Source organism: Oncorhynchus keta, chromosome 19 (genome assembly GCF_023373465.1).
Source record: "Oncorhynchus keta strain PuntledgeMale-10-30-2019 chromosome 19, Oket_V2, whole genome shotgun sequence".
Classification (NCBI taxonomy): domain Eukaryota; kingdom Metazoa; phylum Chordata; class Actinopteri; order Salmoniformes; family Salmonidae; genus Oncorhynchus; species Oncorhynchus keta.
The window spans coordinates 29,989,100-30,011,355 of NC_068439.1; the positions used below are offsets into that span (position 1 = coordinate 29,989,100).

The following is a 22,256-nucleotide window of genomic DNA, read 5'->3' on the forward strand; positions in this document are numbered from 1 at the left end:
GTGTGCGTTCTCTAATTCTCTCCTTCTCTCTTTCTTTCTCTCTCTCGGAGGACCTGAGCCCTTGTCCCAGGACTACCTGACATGAGGACTCCTTGCTGTCCCCAGTCCACCTGGCCATGCTCCTGCTCCAGTTTCAACTGACCTGAGCCCTAGGACCGTGCCCCAGGACTACCTGACATGAAGGCTCCTTGCTGTCCCCAGTCCACCTGACTGTGCTGCTGCTCCAGTTTCAACTGTTCTGCCTTATTATTATTCGACCATGCTGGTCATTTATGAACATTTGAACATCTTGGTCATGTTCTGTTATAATCTCTACCCGGCACAGCCAGAAGAGGACTGGCCACCCCACATAGCCCGGTTCCTCTCTAGGTTTCTTCCTAGGTTTTGGCCTTTCTAGGGAGTTTTTCCTAGCCACCGTGCTTTTACACCTGCATTGTTTGCTGTTTGGGGTTTTAGGCTGGGTTTCTGTACAGCACTTTGAGATATCAGCTGATGTACGAAGGGCATATAAATAAATTTGATTTGATTTGATTTGATGGTTGCTGATAATGGGCCTCTGTAGGTCTATGTAGATATTCCATTAAAAATCAGCCATTTCCAGTACAAAAGTCATCTACAACATTAACAATGTCTACACTGTATTTCTGATCAATTTGATGTTATTTTAATGGACACTTTTTTGCTTTTCTTTCAAAAAACAAGGACCCATATATATATATATATATATATATGGCTAAACACGTGAAGCACAAAACAACTAGAGAACATGACAGGTGGCCACTGCTCCAGGTATAATTTTCTCCTGACTGATTAAAAAAAATAATTCACAACAATGCAGTCTTACTAAGACAAGTCAGAAATCCTAACCATTTGCAGGGCATTCACATTCCAATACTTTGTTAAATTCATGGCATTTGTAAAAAAAAAAAAAAAGTAAATAAAAAAAACAACTTGAAGCCCACACCCTTTTCCTTTCGTTATTACTGCAACCTCAAACTCACCCAATGAAATTGCAAGGAATATGTAACCGTTCCGTTGCTGTCATGTCTGTCTCCAAGCATTTCACGCAGCTCAGCAGAGGACAGTGTTGAACTCTAGGCGACTGCTTCCTCCATGTGGAGAGGCAAAGCGTCTGATCTGAAACACAAATGATATGTATTGGTATGCCACGGATCCATGTGAATAGTGGGTATCCATCCATTGTCTCCATATGGTATAGTGTTCCCGTCATATCTCTAGAAATAATGTAACATTTGGAGCCTATTTTAGGAACCCTAGGATTTGGTTTGATCGATGTAACATTGACACATTACAGCCTACTACTGTTCTATGCTCCATCACAGTGCTGAAATTATCATTGTATTTGTCCTCTGCTTGTGCTCTTCATTAATGACTGAAACTGATCCACAGTGTGATTGGTCAATTCTGAAATGGGATTGTTAGCCTAAGGGCGTTAAGTGCGCAAAGCATAATCTTGACACCAGTATACCAATGGGCATTTTAGGCATAATATCGGTTTTACTTGTAAGACTCTCTGTCCAGAATGAGATTGGTTTGTCTGAACATGGTTTCATCTCTCCATATTCTTTGACTTTGAGATCACAATGCTTCCCTTCAACGATCACAAGCAGTCCCATCCTGATGTAGACACTGATCAATAAATGGTTTTTGAATTATTGTGATTGACCAGGCTTGCCAGGACACAGTTTGGGGGTCTGATTCCAGTCTTGGCCCTCTTCCTGGTTTGTTCAGTACTGCTGTCTGCCAAGCCACCCAGCTCAGCTCCTCTTTATCCCATGTAGGAAAAACCTGAACCAGCAGACAAAGCTGGAGCTAACCCTACGCTTGGACTCTGTCCACATTACCCCTGCTGCCTGGCTCACTGCCCTGCCAGTGAGCAATGTCTACATCACCATGCCAAGCTCAACTAGTTTCATTAGCCTACTGTTCACCATTACATCAGTTACACAGAGACCATAGTAGTCTTGATTCAGATTTACAAAGATCTGTTATTTGCTTTCAGTCCCAATGGGAGGTCTTATCATAACCCATTATTGCACCTGAGTTTACCCAATTTACTTGGACAGTGTTTATCACAATAACAAAATGATTGCCTTGAACTTGCCTAGGTGGGGTTGGATTTTTTTATGCTTAGTGACACTCAGTGGAACAGGGACTTTGAGCAGGATTTGTAATCAAGGCACATTGGCTCAGTTGATTGTTGACCAACGGAAGTGAAATCCATCTAATTTGTAATAGAATTGATTTTTTGTTGTTGTTCAGAAGCAGCTCATGGAAAATAACATTTAGTAATAGGCTGGGCTGTTTAACCCCTTCATCAGTGGTAGAAAAGGTACTCAATAGTCATACGTGAGTAAAAGTAAAGATACTTTAAAAGAAAATGACTAAAGTGAAAGTCGCCTAGTAAAATACTACTTGAGTAAAAGTCTAAGTATTTGGTTTTAAATGTACTTAAGTATCAAAAGTAAAAGTATAAATAATTTCAAATTCCTTTAATTAAGCAAACCACACAGCACAATTATTATTTTTATTTTTTTAATTTATGGATAGCCAGGGGCACACTTCAACACTCAGACATCCTTTACAAATGAGTGTGTGAATTAGTCCATTTTCCTGTCCTGCTAAGCATTCAAAATGTAACTAGTTATTTTGGGTGTAAGGGAAAATGTAAGGAGTAAAAAGTGCATAATTTTCTTTTGGAATGTAGTGGAGTAAAAGTTGTCAAAAATATAAATAGTAAAAACAGATACTCCATAAAACTACTTAAGTAGTACTTTAAAGTATTTTTACTTAAGTACTTTAGACCACTGCCTTTCATGTTCATATAGTCTCAAACAAAAAAGCTGAAAAAATCTTTATAAATTGGATATGGGTAATCATTTTATTCCAGGTTATTTAACAATACTACACACATGACTATATGCCAATAACAGGCTAGATTTACATGTCACAGTCCCATCAAATAGCCTACTAGTAGAACATCAATCTACACACAGGACTAAAAAGTTGCACTGGCCCTTTAAACCACACAGCAAATAGAGGCTTTTCAGCCGCGGGAGGCGATTGATCGTAGTCTTCGGCAGGAAAGCTATTCGAGGTTCGTGTGACAACACAAAGGGATATCGAGAATCGCAACCATGGGCGTCAAATTGTATTATACCACCGTTACTGCATCCAGAGAGGTGAGATGAAACGGATATTCATTGATATATTATATTCTTGCAGGTGGATACACTTCTAATTGACCCTTTATGGACCAGTCTGAAAGACACACCCAACGCCCTGTCAACGATCCATCCCAGGATCTGATCAGCATATATACACAATGAGAATGTTCCATGTTTTAGGTCAAGAATGTAATTGTTTGCATGTGTGGCATAATTTATCATTCAGTCCACCATACAATCGCAACGTTTTTGAAGAACGACTTTATTTAGAGATGAACAAAACAGACCAGGAAATGCAAACTCACCCCGAAAATGGGGACGGAAGTCATATAGTTCTGCTTCATTTCCTCTGTCTGCGTTTGGCGGTAGATCTCACGAACCTATTCGAATAATGAGGGCATGTTAATTGCATATTTTTCGCATTCTGCAACTTACCTGATATAATCGATGCATGCCTGGACAAGTGGAACTAGGTTAGCATACTTGTCAGCAATGGCTACCGTGTACCTGCCTGCACGGTGGATGTGAACTATTTGGGCAGTCTAAAAGCATTATAAACAGACAGGATTTCGCTTTTCGTGGAAATTATTAAATTGATACAGATGTTGCAGCGTACTTCCCAAGAGTTTGCATTCGCTCAAGCGTGGACACGCAGTATCAATTTATGCTAAACATCGTGGTTAAACATCTGGTGTCAATTACAGGGAGATTTGTTTTTCGGTGGCCTCTGCATTGCACTGCCAAATTATCCATAGCCTATAACCATGTTTAGCCATAAATTATGTAATTTCACCTCTTCTACAAAAAAAATAAGGGATTCAGTCAATCGGTTTGGCCCTAGCTTTCCGCTTGTTTTCGAATGGTCATTTTAATCGGCTTTCAGTAGTGCGTGGTGTCTTCCTGCCTTGCCCATTGAATGCCAGGCTGTATGTAGTTGGTGGGTGAAGTAGACGTGGTTACACATAGCAAACACACCCCATCCCCCAACTTCCTCAATCCGGCCAAACAAGATAGCGTTGCACAATTAATCATCAACCACACATTAGATAAACCCTTTTAGCTTTTAAAGGCAAAGCAGACTACTTAGATCTACTTAGCCGTTTTCTGTCTCTCTGTCAGGATAATCATAGAAGTGTTAATGCCACCCATCTATCTCCCTTCTTAACAGCAGACATTTAACAAAGCAGATCTCTGACTGTTTGGTGCCTGGTACTACAAGTAAAGCTTGCACCCTTTACACACTACACTATCTTACCAAACTGTACCGTGCTGGCTCTGATATGTCTTTTCACATTGTCCTTTTCAGCGCTATGTTAAATGTATAATCAGGCCAGTACTGCTAAACTCAGTTTAGCTAGGCTCAGTAGTGTGAAAAGTGCAATGGATCCCTGATCCTGAACAGACCGTTTCCTCTCCCCCTCCAGGTGAAGTCTCAGCAGGCGGAGGTGATGAGGATACTGGAGAGTAAGAGCATCCAGTACGAGCTGATTGACATCTCAGTGGGCGGGGAGGTCAGGGACGAGATGAGAAGCAAGGCAGGGAACCCCACGGCTGTCCCGCCACAGATCTTCAATGAGGACCAGTACTGTGGGGTAAGGAAGGGAGAATTCATATTTGTGAGATATGATAGGGTTGTGTGTGTGTTGAGTGTTTATCTGACGGTATGAGGATAATATGTATAGATGAAAAGGTAGGTAACTGTTTACTTAGATGGCATAAACATGTTATGATATGACCCCTTTATAATACCTTATACTCTGTTTGGTCTCTTTCCTCCAGAACTATGAGATGTTTTCGGACGCAGTGGAGGAGGACAAAGTGGAACAGTTTCTGAAGATGGCGTGATGAGGAAGAGTCGTGTCCCCCCCCAGGAGGCTCCTTGACTAGCCTTCTGCCGCACTGGCGGTGCCCGCTCTCTTTCTCAATGCCATGAATGCCAAATACAACCAACCAATCACAAGGCACACACACTCCTTCCCACCCCGCGGGACTCTTACCTAACCACTGTTGAAATGATTGTGTATGTTTTATACAGCACTTATTATGTTCTCCCAATTTCTTTCGTCACTGTTTCCCTTTGTGGTCAAGATCTGGGTTCAAAATACTTTCAAATCATGTTAAATGCTTAAGTGGTACTTTTTTGAAGTTTTCCTGTAGCAATTGAACCAAATAGAAATGTCCAAAAAAGGCAAACCCCACCCACCTGGCACTCCATGCAGACTAAAGCAAATGCTTAAATATATTTGTATTTGGAATAGTATTTGAACCCAGGCCTGCTTGATCCGATGTGTTCATGTCACTAATCATTCTGAGTCTGGTTTGTGGGATCAATGGAGCTGCCTAATCTAGATGTGTGGTGTCAAAGGTCCATTGTGGAGAGTTGAGGAATATGGTAAAAACAGACAGCATTTCATAGTGTTAAACTTGGTGCCAATAAATATGTGAGAATGTGCTTTACAGCTGGATATAGTGTTACTTTACACTATGTTACTGCATTCCAAAGACTGCTGTATTTTTTTAAGAGACCACTTGTGTTTGCTGGGAATTACCTGATCGTCAATCATTGGTCTTGCATAGACATAAAATAGACATATTTATAGGACGTTGTCGCAAAAATACGTAACACTGTTACTGGTACTACAGCTGTACATCCTTACTGTAAGAGAACTGAGTTTGAGTATTATAATCCCCTGAATTTATAATCCCCAATGACTGTTTAGGACTTGTTACTGTTCTATCTGTGGTAATGTGTAATTCAATCTCGAACCAGCTTGAAGATGCAGTAAAGACAACTATGCACATTAAACTCTGCCTCACATTCCCACTGTTTTACTGACCTTTGGCTCCTGAGTGGATAAAGAAAGTGTTTCAGATTGAACTGACACAATCTCATCCTTAGAAAAACTAACTCACCACATGGGGAAAGTTGAAGGCCTTACTTTTAGTGCCTCAAGTGTCTACTCCTCTTTCTTCCGACTGGTTTCTCTTCCGTGGGATGTTGTAAAAAACTGTGCTGTTTCATGTGTAGAGTCCCACATCTTTTACCCAGTATTTCATCCTCGTTTAGAGCATCCCTATCATTATAACTCCTGGTTCCACACATAGGAACCTTGATTTTCATCTTTCACAAAGTCTGGCAACGCACCACCACACGCATAGTATATCTGGGTATGTAGGTGTGGGACCTCTATTCTGTAATGGCAGCCTTCACAGACAATGTTTGTCATTTGATGGTGGTTGATGTGTTATTGGTCAATGATGTGTAGCTATTCTCTATCAACTATATGTTCAGCATTCCATGTCTCTCTTCGAACTATTGCTTTGCTTTTGGACCAAAGCCCCTTTGGCCAAAATAAATTAAATATAGGGAATGAGATGCTGTTGTCTTCCTAGAAGATTGGGAAAAAGGGTCAAATAAGTATTATGGTTCAAATAAAAAGGAATTATGGCTAATAGGTCTATTTGTGTTTTAAAATGTGAACCAAGGACTCAGTTGTCACTTCAAAAAAACGAGTTGATTAATTTGGTCTTGAGTGTGTTATGAACATACTCTTCATTGTACAATAAATAGTATTACAAATACGATTGCAAAGCTGTCAAAACAGAGAGAAGGAAAAACATATTGTAAAAAGGACACAGTACATATAATATACATACATATAGTATATCAGATACTATATTGATTCAGTGGTATTTTTCTTACGACTCTCTGATATCTTGATTACGGCAGCCTTTCCATTTGCGGTTCACTTCATCTCATTGAGGAATGTTACAGGGCCCTGTGCATCTTCAAATTACACCTCTTCAAATGAGTTGATACGGCTATTTCAGCCACACCCGTTGCTGACAGGTGTATAAAATCGAGCACACAGCCATGCAATCTCCATAGACAAACATTGGCAGTAGAATGGCCTTACTGAATAGCTCAGTGACTTTCAACGTGGAACCTTCATAGGATGCCACCTCTCCAACAAGTCAGTTCATTTAATTTCTGCCCTGCTAGAGCTGCCCCAGTCAACTGTAAATGCTGTAATTGTGAAGTGGACACATCTATCAGCTCAGCCGCTAAGTTTTAGGCCACACAAGCTCACAGAACGGGACCACAGAGTGCTGAAGCGCATAGTGTCGTCTGTCCTCGGTTGCAACACTCACTACTAAGTTCCAAACTGCCCCAGGAAGCAACATTAGTACAATAACTGTTTGTCAAGAGCTTAATGAAATGGGTTTCCATGGCCGAGCAGCCGCACACAAGCCTAAAATCACCATGCGCAATGCCAAGCATCGGCTGGAGTGGTGTAAAGCTCGTCGCCTTTGTAAACACGTTCTCTGGAAGGAGGAATCACGCTTCACCATCTGCCAGCCCAACGGACAAATCTGGGTTTGGCAGATGCCCGAGTACACTAATTGCCCCAATGCATAGTGCTAACTGTAAAGTTTGGTGGAGGAGGAATATTGGTCTGGGGCTGTTTTTCATGGTTCGGGCTCGGCCCCTTAGTTCTAGTGAAGGGAAATGTTAATGCTACAGCATACAATGACATTCTAGACTCTTCTGTGCTTCCAACTTTGTGGCAACAGTTTGGGGAAAGCCCTTCCTTGTTTCAGCATGACAATGCCCTTGTGCACAAAGTGAGGTCCATACAGAAATGTTTTGTTGAGATCGGTGTGGAAGAACTTGACTGGCCTGCACAGAGCCCTGACATCAACCCCTTCGAACACCTTCGGGGTGAAATGGAACGCCGACTGCGAGCCAGGCCTAATCGCCTGACATCAGTGCCCGACCTCACAAATCCCAGTAGCAATGTCTAGTGGAAAGCCTTCCCAGAAGAGTAGGCTGTTATAGCAGCAACGGGAGGACCAACTCCATATTCATGTCCATGGTTTTGGAATGAGATGTTTGATGAGCAGGTGTCCACTGAATTTGCTCACACGATCAAAGTTGTTTTCTCACGTGTTGTGATCACAGGTCTGACATGAGAATACAGGCTGTAAGAACATCATGATACTGATCCTTGAGTGTACAGGTCCTGACATTGACACATGGTCGGGCACAGGAAGTTAAAACGCCCACTCAGCGTTTCCTGTTCAAGTTGTCCTCTATGTTGATGAGAACTGAGCCATGACTGTGTATACAGCATGGCTCTGGAAACCGGCTGTAAACCCTTATCTGATGCTGCACGTATATCCATCCATCTGGTGGTGAAATAGCAACAGTAATAAGATCCAAGATTAACCATGTTTGTGAAAGTGTTCATTTATTTACTATTTATGTATTCATCATGTTGGTAGATCAAATAAGATGTATCATGACCAGGTATAAGTTGATAAAGAACTATTTATTTAGAAGCAGTGAAATGTACCTTCATCAAGACATGCATTTAATGCATTTCACTGCTGTGCAATTCTGTTCACACAAGCACTTCATAGAAATAGTGTATTGGTTTCAAGTAGGCCCAAAGAATTGCAAATATTTGTTGTATGATCCATGTCAAACTCATTCCACGCAGGGTCAAGTATTTGCAGGTTTTAGCTCCTTCCTTGTACTTAATTGATGAATTAAGGTCACTGATTAGTAAAGAAGTCCACGCACCTGGTTGTTTTAATTGAAAGAAAGAAACATTAACATGTAGACACTAGGAATGGAATGAATTTGACAGCCCTGTTGTATGAAAACAAAAACAAACAACCGGGTATGTATCTTTAGTACGAATCTCAACAAGGTATTTAGATCAAAAACTTCCAAATCAAAGAGTAAATCTTACAGATTGGCTCTAAAGTATTGTATATGCTTCACATATGTTTTATAGGTTGATAATTATGACAAATAGCAGATATCCAACTAAGGAAATGAATCGAATGATTCTGTCAATGATAAATAGTTTGTTGTATTGTGTGACAAAGTGTTTCTTCCATGAGCGCAGAGAAACTTGCAAGCAAAGAAAATATATGTTTTAATTACATAACTAAAACTCACAATCTTAGGTCTTGTTTATTGATATATTTTTTTAATGATTCTTTGAATTATAAACTATCCCTCATCATTTTGCTAAAAACTAACAACCACCACATTCAGCAATTAACATATAATCATGAAGTTGGTATACTTCATTCTTTGTACAAATGTATAAGAACATATGATTGTGCCGTGTCTTTTTGGCCTCACAACTTCTTCATGTCCAGGCTGAACGGGTTCTGTGTTGAATCTACGAGAGGAAGACGAGTATGAACATGGGACACAACTAATCAAGTGATTTAGCAATTCAGAACACACATCCTGGTTCAGTACCTTGTCCTGTTAGCTCTGCTAGGACATCCTCTGGGTCGGCAGCCTCCCCTCATCCTCCTGCAGCCTCCACTTATCCTCCTACAGCCTCCACTCATCCTCCTGCAGCCTCCACTCATCCTCCTGCAGCCTCCACTCATCCTCCTGCAGCCTCCACTCATCCTCCTGCAACCTCCGGGCCTGCTCATGCTAATACCGACCTGTACAGGACGACAAACTCTGCTTCCTTTTCCAGCTGGAGTTGCTCCTTGACGTGCTTCAATTCCCCCCAGACGTGCACTCTCCAGCAGGACTCCCAGGATCCTGCAGTCTGCCTCCTAATGGACAACAGACACATTACAAGCAGAAGTTGGGTGAGCAGGAATGATTCCATCATGTCAATTCACAGCAGTTAAAAAACAAGGACATACCACCTCCCCCTGAGCCACCTGTGCTTTCCTCTTCAGGTGGGTACGGTACTGGGGGTTCAATCATTGCCTTAGGAAGGAAACAGTTTGATCCATAAGAACAACAGCTTGTTGTAGCTGTTTTTCAGTTTAGCTGGTTTATTTATTCTGTTATTATCCCTGACTGAGCCACTTAGGCATGAGATCACCGAAGCTGAGCACTGGCACCTCACTTTTTCTACTGCTTGAGCTCCTCCACCTCATAGAATATTAGCTCAAAGTGTTGTGGAGCTCCTGCACCTAAATATGAAGGGTAAAGGCACCCAAAATGAGTACTGGCACCTATTTCAGTCCACTAGACTGAACCCTCCCAACGGGAGGCACTTACCCTATTTCAGATTTGTTGAGGCACTTCACCTTCTTCCTGTCCTCCTCCAGCTTCTCCGCCTCATTGGCTACACCATGAGCTCAAAAAAATAACCTTTAATTTCTCAAAGGTGGAATATGCATTAATCTTTCCATTTCCTGGTTGCTAAAATTAAAATAGTTTGCCTAATTTCAGTTGTGAGATAACAGGCAGTCATTGTGTCGCGAATAATTGTACCATCTAAACTGCTGTGAAATATATTTTTTATAACCAAAAATATTGTATTTTCAGCTGGTGTACACAACAAAACCAAATGTAAAGGACACCCAAACTAAAGGGACCGATAGAAATAGCTTACATAGAACAGATCTACCGCTTCTCAGACTTGCTTTCAATGAGAATGACAGATGTATAAACACACATTTATGTTGCCCAAAAAGTTACATATTGTAGCTTTAAATCAACTTAATGTATAACTGTCATGTCGTATTTGTCCACCTATTGTACAACCTTGTCTATGTTTTACCATTTTGGGATACGCATCTTCCCTGAGTGCAGGGAAACATGCAGGCAAAGATGATTTTAGTTTTTTAAAGTCTTTTAGATTAGGATATGCCTATAAACATAGCAAAGCCCCAAGATTGTGACACTCAACATCCCTCACACCATTTTGCTTAGTATGCAACAAACTTTACAACCACCACATTCGGCAACTGACGATATAATGTTGGAATGCTTTAACATGATTGTGTAGCCTCAGTTTCTTCATGTCCAGGTTGATCGGTCCTGCTCCCAACTCCGTTGCTTCTCCCACTGCTCCCAACTCCCAACTGCTTCTCCCACTGCTCCCAACTCCCAACTGCTTCTCCCACTGCTCCCAACTCCCAACTGCTTCTCCCACTGCTCCCAACTCCGTTGCTTCTCCCACTGCTCCCAACTCCCAACTGCTTCTCCCACTGCTCCCAACTCCCTACTGCTTCTCCCACTGCTCCCAACTCCATTGCTTCTCCCACTGCTCCCAACTCCCAACTGCTTCTCCCACTGCTCCCAACTCCCAACTGCTTCTCCCACTGCTCCCAACTCCCAACTGCTTCTCCCACTGCTCCCAACTCCCAACTGCTTCTCCCACTGCTCCCAACTCCCAACTGCTTCTCCCCCTGCTCCCAACTCCCAACTGCTTCTCCCACTGCTCCCAACTCCCAACTGCTTCTCCCCCTGCTCCCAACTCCCAACTGCTTCTCCCACTGCTCCCAACTCCCAACTGCTTCTCCCCCTGCTCCCAACTCCGTTGCTTCTCCCACTGCTCCCAACTCCGTTGCTTCTCCCACTGCTCCCAACTCCGTTGCTTCTCCCACTGCTCCCAACTCCGTTGCTTCTCCCACTGCTCCCAACTCCGTTGCTTCTCCCACTGCTCCCAACTCCGTTGCTTCTCCCACTGCTCCCAACTCCGTTGCTTCTCCCACTGCTCCCAACTCCGTTGCTTCTCCCACTGCTCCCAACTCCGTTGCTTCTCCCACTGCTCCCAACTCCGTTGCTTCTCCCACTGCTCCCAACTCCGTTGCTTCTCCCCCTGCTCCCAACTCCGTTGCTTCTCCCACTGCTCCCAACTCCGTTGCTTCTCCCACTGCTCCCAACTCCGTTGCTTCTCCCACTGCTCCCAACTCCGTTGCTTCTCCCACTGCTCCCAACTCCGTTGCTTCTCCCACTGCTCCCAACTCCGTTGCTTCTCCCACTGCTCCCGATACCGCTGCTTCACCTGCAGGGGAGAAAGAACAATGAGCCACACCACTGGGTCTCACCTTCTCTCAATCATTTTACCCAGGCCATTATCAACTTATTGCGTACCCTATAGAAAGTAATTTTATGTGCAGGAAATGTAAATAGTGACTTCTGACTTTAACATGAAAACAAGTCACAACATTTATAATTCAGTAATAAGACCACCCCCCAATGTGTGTGATGCTATTGCTTGAATTCATGCTCATTTCAACAGTTTTCCATAGTGATCGGCAGAAACGTACCCCATTTCCAGGAATTCCGTTGAAGTGCCCGGATTAGCAGTGAATCCCTATTCTGAGCTAAAGCTGCTGCCGTCTCCCCGCCAGAACCTTCCTGAGAAAAGGAGTGCCGATATAGGATCAGTCTGGCCTTTTAGATCATATGAATAAGATTATATGGACAGGGAGGACCTGATCCTAGATCAGCACAGGACAGTCAGACTTCAAAAAAACAAACACTAAACCGGATGAATGGCATCCGAATTGGCCCATCCATGTTTTTGGCCAATATCTTCGTCTAAAACTCAAAATACAACTGTATGCCTGAAGACAGTTCAACGGGATACTCATTTGAAATACTGTACGTTGATCTTGTAGCTCTTGTATTAGTTTACCTCTCATGACCTCTGACACCGCCTGAAGCATGGCTTCTTTGGCAAATTTTAAGTGTAGCAGGAGACTGAATGTTTTCAGGTAGTTGTACTTGGACAGGCACCCTATGGCCTTATCCACCAGACTCGGTCAACAGGACCCAATAACAGTCCCTTCTTGCTCTGCTTCAAGTCCCTCATGTTGTGATGAGTTGCTTGGTGAAGCCCATGACCATATTCTTTTTATGCCCTTTGGTTTTTGAGTATACTTATTTAAAGCAGAGAGAACATATGAATGAGTTCAGTGTTGGTTCCGGAAAGGTATCTGGAAACACAATTCTTGATGTCCGAGGACTGGTGCAAGTTGTCACATTTCCTATTACAGCCTTTGCTAAGGGGGGTGAACTCAGCATTTCAATTCCAACATGCTTTGCCGAACATGTTAACCTGAATGAGAGAAAAAAATGTATATTAAGGGATTCATATTATTTATATGTGACTAATATGTGACTAATTATTTATATGTGATTATTTATAAATGACTAAAAGTTTACCAATAAATCATTTTCACATTGACTGCCTGCCTGAGTGATATCTCTATTCATACCTCTCTTTGTCTGGCACACTCAAACCTCACAGAACAAGGGTGTGTTCTCAAGGAACTACACTTAACCAAACGGAAGGAAACAGAACCAAACGTTGAGGGATCTACCTGAATTTGCCCAAATTAAACTAGATTGTGTTGCTAAATGTTTGCCGTTGCAACTAATGAATACACCCCATATGTTGTGTGCAGGGGTGCGTTCAGTTCAAAGTATACTGCGTTGCATGGCGGTTTGTACGGAACGACACGTTTCCCCAAAACGGTGAGCACTGTTCTTAAACGGGGATAAGTTCATTGCGGAAATCATTGACAATTTAAGAAGCAAACAGTGCAAAATCCCTCCCAGCTTCTTTCCGTTTATGAAACGTTTTGCATCAGAATCTGCAGAATAAATACTCCCCAGCCGTTGCGGTACATTTGCTCCAGTTTGGTGGATGTGGCGAGGTGTGGCCCGATCAATATAGGTTTGACCATTTGAAATTGCAAAACTTGTCAGTACACCATACACACAAACACTGTCTGGGCCACCATAATCAGGATATTATTTAACTGGTCATTCAGTACAGCACCGTTTATCGAAATGCTGACCACCATTCTGTCATACTGAACACACCCCTGGGGGAGCAGCTATTTAAACTGGCCTGCCTGGAAGGAGCAAGGCCCATTAACTAGCCTTGAAAGGCTCCTTTCAGGATTCCTACCTTTCTAGGAGGCTGTTGTTCAGACTGACCTCACAGGGAGGAGCATTAGTTGACATATACCAAAGTGATTTACAGTCATGCACACATTTATTTACATATGTGTAGTCCCGGGAATCAAACCCACTATCCTGACATTGCAAATGCCATGCTCTACCAACTGAGCTACAGAAAACTGTAATTCCGGATGCAATTCAGAACTCCTTCTTCCTGTGATACAGCTCTTTAGACTGAGCTGCTATTTAGACTGATCTGCCTGGGATGGGAGTAGCAAGAGGCTGCAATGGAAGCCTAAATTACCTGTCTGGCCTTTGAGGCAGTTGTTAAATTCATGTCCAAAATATACATTTGCCAGTGAAGCCATCATAAAAAACCTCCATGTTAAACATATTCAGTTTAAATACCCATGGTTGCTGTACCTGAACCAAAATATCTACTCATCTGGCTTTGTTGCAAAGCCACATAAGAATTCATCTGCAGCCATAGCCACTGGAAGATATTTGGGAGTGCTAATAGATTTTGTGTTGTTGTAGAGAATTCACATTTTTCACGGGGTGCTACAGCAACCTCAGCACCCCTTCATCCCGTGGCTATGTCTGCAGCTGCATGGAGTAAAGCTTGCTAGCTAACGTAAGCTGGCTTGCTAACAGGAGAGCTAGATCTTTGCTGGCTGGCTATCAGGAGTGCTATGGTAACTACAGCTTACTTAGCTAGGTATAGCTTGCTTTTCTCATTTTATTTCACCTTTAAAACTACTGGTCTACAAAATGTATAGCTTCATTTTAGCACTTAATGTAGCCTTGCACAAGAAGAGCAGTGATGAAGGTGGGAATGCTACTGCTGCAACTTCTTTAAATTTGTTTGGCAGATCGCAACCGAATGAAAATGTGCATACTGTCAGAGTCTAGGTGATATGGGGAAGGTGGAGTCAGGCGCAGGGCACAGAGATGAGTAATAATAGTAACTTTACTCAAATATAATCTTCCAACAAGGAGAACGAAAATCCAGAATCACAGAAACGAGACAACTGACAACAATAAACACGCACAAAACCATGATGGCTCCAGAGGGTTAAATAGGGAAACAATTCAAACGGAATGGGAACCAGGTGTGTACAATACAGACAAAACAAATGGAAAAATAAATGTAGATCGGTGGAGGTTAGCATGACTCCAGCAGCATGCCGACACCAGCCTCGGGGACGACCCAGAGGAAGAGGCACAGGACGTTGAAATTCCTGCAGTAAGGAAGGGTCCAGGATGTCCTCCACCGGCACCCAGCATCTCTCCTCCGTACCTTACCCCTCCCACTCCATGAGGTACTGAAGGCCCCCTTGATGTCCAGAGGGGAAGGAGGAACCTCCCGCACCTCAGACTGCTGGAGGGGACCACCACCAGCCTGAGGAGAGACACATGGAACGAGGGGTTAATACGGTAATCAGGAGGGAGCTGTCACCTATAACAAACTTTGTTCAGTCTCCTCCGGACTTTAAATGGCCCCACAAACCACGGACCCAGCTTCCGGCAGGGCAGGTGAAGGGGTAGGTTTCGGGTCGAGAGCCAAACCCGATCCCTCGGTGCATACACCGGGGCCTCACTGCGGTGGCGCTCACCTTCTGCCGCCTGATGGCCCGTTGCAGGCGCACATGGGCAGCGTCCCATGTTTCTTCCGAGGGCCGAAACCATTCGTCCACTGCAGGTGCTTCATTCTGGCTCTGATGGAACGGTGCCAGGACCAGCTGATAACCTAGTACACATTGAAAAGGAGATAGGTGAGTGGCGGAGGGAGTTTTGGGCCATCTCTGCCCAGGGGATGAAAGCCGCCCACTCCCCCGGCCGGTCGTGGCAATAGGACCGCAGAAACCTACCCACATCCTGGTTAACTCTCTCCACCTGCCCGTTACTGGGGTGACGGGGTGAGAACCTGAGGTGAGGCTGACCGAGACCCCCAGGCATTCCATAAACGCCTTCCAGACCCTAGAAGTGAACTGGGGACCCCGATCAGAAACTATATCCTCAGGCACCCCGTAGTGCCGGAAGATGTGGGTGAACAGAGCCTCCGCAGTCTGTAGAGCCGTAGGGAGACCGGGCAAAGGAAGGATACGGCAGGACTTAGAAAACCGATCCACAACAATCAGGATCGTGGTGTTCCCTGTGACGGAGGAAGATCCGTCAGGAAGTCAACCGACAGGTGCGACCACGGCCGTTGTGGAACGGGTAGGGGTTGGAATTTCCCTCTGGGCAGGTGTCTAGGTGCCTTGCACTGGGCGCACACCGTGCAGGACGAAACATAAACCCTCACGTCCTAAGCTAAAGTGGACCACCAGTACTTCCCACTAAGACAGCGCACTCTCTGACTGATGCCAGGATGACCAGGGGAGGGTGACGTGTGAGCCCAACAGATCAAACGATTGCAGACATTAGACGGAGCGTACAGACGCCCAACTGGACACTGTCTGGGAGTGGGCTCTGTACGTAACGCCCGCTCGATGTCCGCGTCCACCTCCCATACCACCGGTGCCACCAGCCAAGAAGCCGGAAGTATGGTAGTGGGTTCCATGGACCACTGCTCTGTGTCATACATCCGGGACAGTGCGTCTGCCTTAGCGTTCTGGGAACCTGGTCTGTAGGAAAGGGTGAAAAACATAGCCCACCTTGCCTGACGAGGGTTCAGTCTCCTTGCCGCCCGGATGTAGGTCCTTCTGTGGCTCAGTTGGTAGAGCATGGCGCTTGTAACGCCAGGGTAGTGGGTTCGATTCCCGGGACCACCCATACGTAGAATGTATGCACACATGACTGTAAGTCGCTTTGGATAAAAGCGTCAGCTAAATGGCATATATTATTATTATTATTATTATGTACTCCAGATTGCGGTGGTCAGTCCAAATGAGGAAAGGGTGTTTAGCCCCCTCAAGCCAATGCCTCCATGCCTTCAAAATCTTTAATCCATGCTTTTGTTACTTCTAGGTTAGAGTACTGCAATGCTCTACTTTCCGTCTACCCGGATAAAGCACTAAATAAAATTCAGTTAGTGCTAAATACGTCTGTTAGAATCCTGACTAGAACCCAAGAATTTGATCATATTACTCCAGTGCTAGCCTCCCTACACCTGCTTCTTGTTAATGCAAGGACTGATTTAGAGGTTTTATTGCTAACCTACAAGGCATTACATGGGCTTGCTCCTACCTATCTTTCTGATTTCGTCCTGCCGTACATACCTACATGTACGCTACGTTCAGAAGATGCAGGCCTCCTAATTGTCCCTAGAATTTCTAAGCAAACAGCTGGAGGCAGGGCTTTCTCCTATAGAGCTCCATTTTTATGGAATAGTCTGCCTACCCACGTGAGAGATGCAGACTCGGTCTTAACCTTTAAGTCTTTACTGAAGACTCATCTCTTCAGTGGGTCATATGATTGAGTGTAGTCTGGCCCAGGAGTGTGAAGGTGAACGGAAAGGCTCTGGAGCAACGAACTACCCTTTCTGTCTCTGCCTGGCCGGTTCCCCTCTTTCAACTGGGATTCTCTGCCTCTAACCCTATTACAGGGGCTGAGTCACTGGCTTACTGGTGCTCTTTCATGCCATCCCTAGGAGGGGTACATCACTTGAGTGGGTTGAGTTACTGATGTGATCTTCCTGTCTGGGTTGACGCCCTCCCTTGGGTTGTGCCGTGGCGGAGATCTTTGTGGACTGTACTCGGCCTTGTCTCAGGATGGTAAGTTGGTGGTTGAATATATCCCTCTAGTGGTGTGGGGGCTGTACTTTGGCAATGTGGGTGGGGTTATATCCTTCCTATTTGGCCCTGTCCGGGGGTATCATCGGATGGGGCCACAGTGTCTCCTGACCCCTCCTGTCTCAGCCTCCAGTATTTATGCTGCAGTAGTTTGTGTCGGGGGGCTAGGGTCAGTCTGTTAGATCTGGAGTACTTCTCCTGTCTTATCCGGTGTGAATTTAAGTATGCTCTCTCTATTTCTCTCTTTCTTTTTCTCTCTCGGAGGACCTGTGCCCTAGGATCATGCCTCAGGACGACCTGGCATGATGACTAATTGCTGTCCCCAGTCCACCTGGCCGTGCTGCTGCTCCAGTTTCAACTGTTCTGCCTGCGGCTATGGAACCCTGACCTGTTTACCGGACGTGCTACTTGTCCCAGACCTGCTGTTTTCAACTCTCTAGAGACAGCAGGAGCGGTAGAGATACTCTTAAAGATCGGCTATGAAAAGCCAACTGACATTTACTCCTGAGGTGCTGACATGCTGCACCCTCGACAACTACTGTGATTATTATTATTGGACCATGCTTTTCATTTATGAACATTTGAGCATCTTCGCCATGTTTTGTTAGAATCTCCACCCGGCACAGCCAGAAGAGGACTGGCCACCCCTCATAGCCTGTTTCCTCTCTAGGTTTCTTCCTAGGTTTTTGCCTTTCTAGGGAGTTTTTTCTAGCCACCGTGCTTCTACACCTGCATTGCTTGCTGTTTGTGGTTTTAGGCTGGGTTTCTGTACAGCACTTTGAGATATCAGCTGATGTAAAAAGGGCTATATAAATAAATTTGATTTGATATGATTCAGAGCCTTGACAACAGCCAAAAGCTCCCGATCACCCACATCATAGTTTCGCTCCGCCGAGCTGAGCTTCAGACATGTCCACCTCTACTATAAATGCCAAAGACTGCTGTTGCACCGGTGCCCCCTTTAGCAAAGAGGTAGGGAGCCGCTACCTGACCAAAACCCTGGATAAACCTCAGGTAGTAAAAACCACTGCACCCCCTTTACCGTGGTTGGAGTCGGCCAATTACACACGGCTGAAATGCGGTCATTCTCCATCTCCACCCATGTCGGGGACAGGTGGTACCCTAGGAAGGAGACGGACTGTTGGAAGAACAGACATTTCTCAGCCTTGACATACAGGTCATGTTCCAACAGTCGACCAAGCACCTTGCGCACCAGGGACACATGCTCGGCGCGTGTAGAGGAGTATATTAGAATGTCATCTATATACACCACTACACCCTGCCCGTGCAGGTCCCTGAAAATCTCGTCTACAAAGGATTGAAAGACTGATGGAGCATTCATCAACCCGTACGGCATGACAATGCACACTATTCTGTTTGTTTACATATTTTTGTTTACTTATTTCTTTATACGTCTCAGAACTGGCTCGAAAGTATTTATTTTTATTTTGAGCTTTGATTGTTTATCATGTACACGATACAAGCAAAGATCTCTTGCAATTTCTTAGAACACTGCAACCAGTCTGCTCTATATACACTCAGGATGACTTTTGACTCTCAGTAGGTATTTATGAATATGCCCAGAGGTGGTACTAAATGCCGTCTTCCATTCATCCCCCTCCCGGATACGCACCAGGTTGTAAGCGCTCCTGAGATCCAATTTTGTGAAGAAGCGTGTCCCTTGCAATGACTCTGTCACACTGGCTATTAGAAGCAGCAGGTAACTGTACTTCACTGTGATCTGATTTATACCTCGATAGTCAATACACGGGAGTAAACCTCAATCCTTCTTCTTCACAAAAAATAAACTCGAGGAGGCAGGTGAAGTGGAGGGCTGAATGTACCCCTGTCCCAGAGATTCGGAGACATATGTTTCCATAGCCGCCGTCTCCTCCTGTGACACACGTGACACACGTGACTCCTGGGAAGTGCTGCGTCTACCAGGAGATTTATTGCAGAATCCCCCCGTCGATGGGGTGGCAATTGAGTTGCCTTCTTTTTACAGAAGGCGAGAGCCATATCGGCATATTCAGGGGGGATGTGCATGGTGGAGACCTGGTTTGGACTCTCCACTGTAGTTACACCTATGGAAACACCTACACACCTCCCTGAGCACTGACGTGACCAACCCTTGAGAGCCCCCTGTTTCCACGAAATAGTGGGGTCATGATCGGCCAACCAGGGACGCCCCAACACCACAGGAAACGCAGGTGAATCAATCAGAAAGAGACTAATTCTCTCCTTATGATCCCCCTGCGTTATCACACATAGTGGAGCTGTGACCTCCCTGATCAGTCCCGACCCTAAAGGATGACTATCTAAGGCATGTACAGGGAAGGGCACATTAACAGGAACAATAGGGATCCCTCATCTAATTGCAAATGAACTATCAATAAAGTTCCCAGCTGCACCGGAATCTACTAGCGCCTTATGCTGTGAATGTGGGGAAAACTCAGGAAATTCTATTTATACACACGTGCGAAACAGGAAGCTCTGGGCGAGTCAGGTGCCTACTCACCTGGGATGATCCACCAGTGCCCTGCCTGCTGCCTCGACTCCCTGGAGAACCTCCCCAGCACCGTCCAGCGGTGTGCCCTCTGCGGCCACAGGTGGCGCAGGGAAAGGCCCCCCATCTGGTCCCCCTCATAGCAGCACCTCCTAGCTCCATCGGTGTCGGATCTGAGGTGCTGGGGGATGGAACTGACGGACCTCGATCCGGATGTCCGCAGGAGGCCAACAGGTTATCCAGCCTGATGGATAGGTCCACCAGCTGGTCCAGGTTAAGGGTGGTGTCCCTGCAGGCTAGCTCCCTACGAACGTCCTCAGGTAGACCACACATGTAGTGGTCGATCAGGGCCCGCTCATTCCATCCTGGAGGCCAGAGTTCGAAAGTCCAGAGCGAAGTCTTGTGCGCTCCTCATCCCCTGTCTGAGATGATACAAGCCTTCCCATCCAAACACAGAAAATCTGCTTTATAACATACATAATTAGACTTTTTGGGAAGGAAAACTATTCCCCTACATGGTAATTAACTACAGGTCATATTTCATTGAAATCCAGAAACACTGGACAGTTAATTTGACTTTAATAGTAAACAAACATTTCAGCTGTTAACCTTCATCTGGGTTTTATACAACGAAGAATTCTTAAAGATTTGATATATTTGAAAATGGTCATGTATGGGTTCAGAGACCAATCACAATGACCAATCACAACATAAAACTTGTGATGTGATGTGATTGGTATATAAGTTGCAAAAATCGGACCAATAGGAGGCGGGTTTGGACATATATAGAACGCTCAATCCCTTTAGACAATCTGTAAAACAGCAACGAAATCTAACGGCAGAAACTAATTGGTTTTACAGTTAACAATAAAATAAGCACTTGTATAATTTTATTGTGCTCCAGGAGTTACTGAATTTACAATGTATACGAAACATACATTAAGCAATTTTGCAAATATATTTTTGCCATTCAATGTAATATACCCGGGTGAATGCTTTTCTATTGCCAATGGTGCTAGCAAATCAAAATTCCAGTTTGCACAGCAAAATATTTAGGAGCATGGGAGCCCACAGTACCAGTAGTGGACATAGGAGTGCAGTAATGCACTAAATTTATATTCTGTAATAGTACCTGAAAGAGAATAATGAAAACGGTCTGGTGGGGAAAAGATGAGGAAGATTGCAGTGGGCCTCAAAAGAATCCGGACAACAAAAGTTATGTGTTTTGAATATCAGAGTAGAGCATCCGTCAAAGGACTCATCTCGGGGGTGACGACGGATGTTCAGGTTGAATACCTGAAGAGAAATCCGGTGGCGATTTAAAGGAATTGAGAAAACAAGTGATGCTAGTGAAGATATGGTGGTGGATGAACCACAGTCTGTAGTAAATGTTTTCTGCCAGTGAAAATATACCCTGTGTGTTGAAAAGGTGGATTTTGTGGCGTTCATTGCCACAGTTATAAACTGTACAGCACAAGTCTCAAAGTCTAAGAAATGTGACATTATTGTGGCTGTGGAAGAAACGTTTGTGAAGACTTGCAAGTGGTACTGGCTCCGGAAGACCCACCTTTCCAGGTTCTCCTTGAGCCTGTGTAGGGATCAGATCTGTTTTTATTTTTTAACAGAAACGTTGTTAGATTTAGTTTATTATTATTTGTTGGTTTTGTAGTATTTTGGTAGTTTGTTCAGTCTTTGGGGAATCCTGTTGCTATCCCGGACAGTAGGTGGCAGGATGCACATTAAATTGTGCAATCGCCAATATACCATATAAGAAGAAGCTAGAGAAGAAGAGTTCATTCAGGAAGCTCTGTTAATAAAATTCTAGTTCAATATATATCAAGGTAATATCAATGAAACGCATACATTATGTGAATTCTTGGCACGTTTTGGTAAAGAATTATGCTGTTTGTGGCTGAGTCAGCTAGCTTAGCAACCAGGCGTCATACTAATGTTAGCTAGCTTTCTAGAGACTGTCAGTGTTGCTAGCAAGCTAACTAACTTGGTAAGGCAGCCATTCTGTAAACATTGATGGCTGAAATAATTCAATTTCTGAATATATTTGAAATTGAATGTATTTTACTGTAACAAAGGTATATTAGCCATGATGATAGCTACAGGAGCTAGGTTGG

General features: G+C 44.3%; 2 protein-coding genes and 1 pseudogene across 2 annotated transcripts; 2 read left to right on the forward strand and 1 right to left on the reverse strand.

Moving 5' to 3' along the window:
- The first annotated feature begins 3,034 nt into the window (after positions 1-3,034).
- Positions 3,035-6,641, forward strand: LOC118377047 (SH3 domain-binding glutamic acid-rich-like protein 3). Its single transcript, XM_035763871.2, has 3 exons — positions 3,035-3,203; positions 4,613-4,780; positions 4,968-6,641. Exons 1-3 carry the CDS (start codon positions 3,159-3,161, stop codon positions 5,031-5,033), a joined length of 279 nt encoding a protein of 92 aa, XP_035619764.1. The 5' UTR covers positions 3,035-3,158; the 3' UTR covers positions 5,034-6,641.
- A 2,278-nt stretch (positions 6,642-8,919) lies between these two features.
- LOC127909055 (paraneoplastic antigen Ma6E-like) lies at positions 8,920-20,254 on the reverse strand. The gene is made up of 4 exons (XM_052468932.1): positions 20,140-20,254; positions 15,504-15,637; positions 9,472-12,020; positions 8,920-9,388 (listed from the first exon to the last, which is right to left on the reverse strand). Exons 1-3 carry the CDS (start codon positions 20,252-20,254, stop codon positions 10,959-10,961), a joined length of 1,311 nt encoding a protein of 436 aa, XP_052324892.1. The 3' UTR covers positions 8,920-9,388; positions 9,472-10,958.
- A 1,650-nt stretch (positions 20,255-21,904) lies between these two features.
- The window catches only part of LOC118377046 (trafficking protein particle complex subunit 9-like), a 459,082-nt pseudogene continuing 458,730 nt past the window's right edge, over positions 21,905-22,256 (forward strand).

Coding starts and splice junctions, on each gene's coding strand:
- LOC127909055 (XM_052468932.1), bottom strand. CDS start 20,254: ATGGGGGGCCTTTCCCTGCGCCACCTGTGGCCGCAGAGGGCACACCGC. Junction 15,638..20,139: donor GCACTGGTGGATCATCCCAG/GTGAGTAGGCAC, acceptor AATGTGTACTAG/GTTATCAGCTGGTCCTGGCA. Junction 12,021..15,503: donor GGGCCATCAGGCGGCAGAAG/GTGAGCGCCACC, acceptor GATTGAGAGAAG/GTGAGACCCAGTGGTGTGGC.
- LOC118377047 (XM_035763871.2), top strand. CDS start 3,159: ATGGGCGTCAAATTGTATTATACCACCGTTACTGCATCCAGAGAG. Junction 3,204..4,612: donor CCGTTACTGCATCCAGAGAG/GTGAGATGAAAC, acceptor CTCCCCCTCCAG/GTGAAGTCTCAGCAGGCGGA. Junction 4,781..4,967: donor ATGAGGACCAGTACTGTGGG/GTAAGGAAGGGA, acceptor TCTTTCCTCCAG/AACTATGAGATGTTTTCGGA.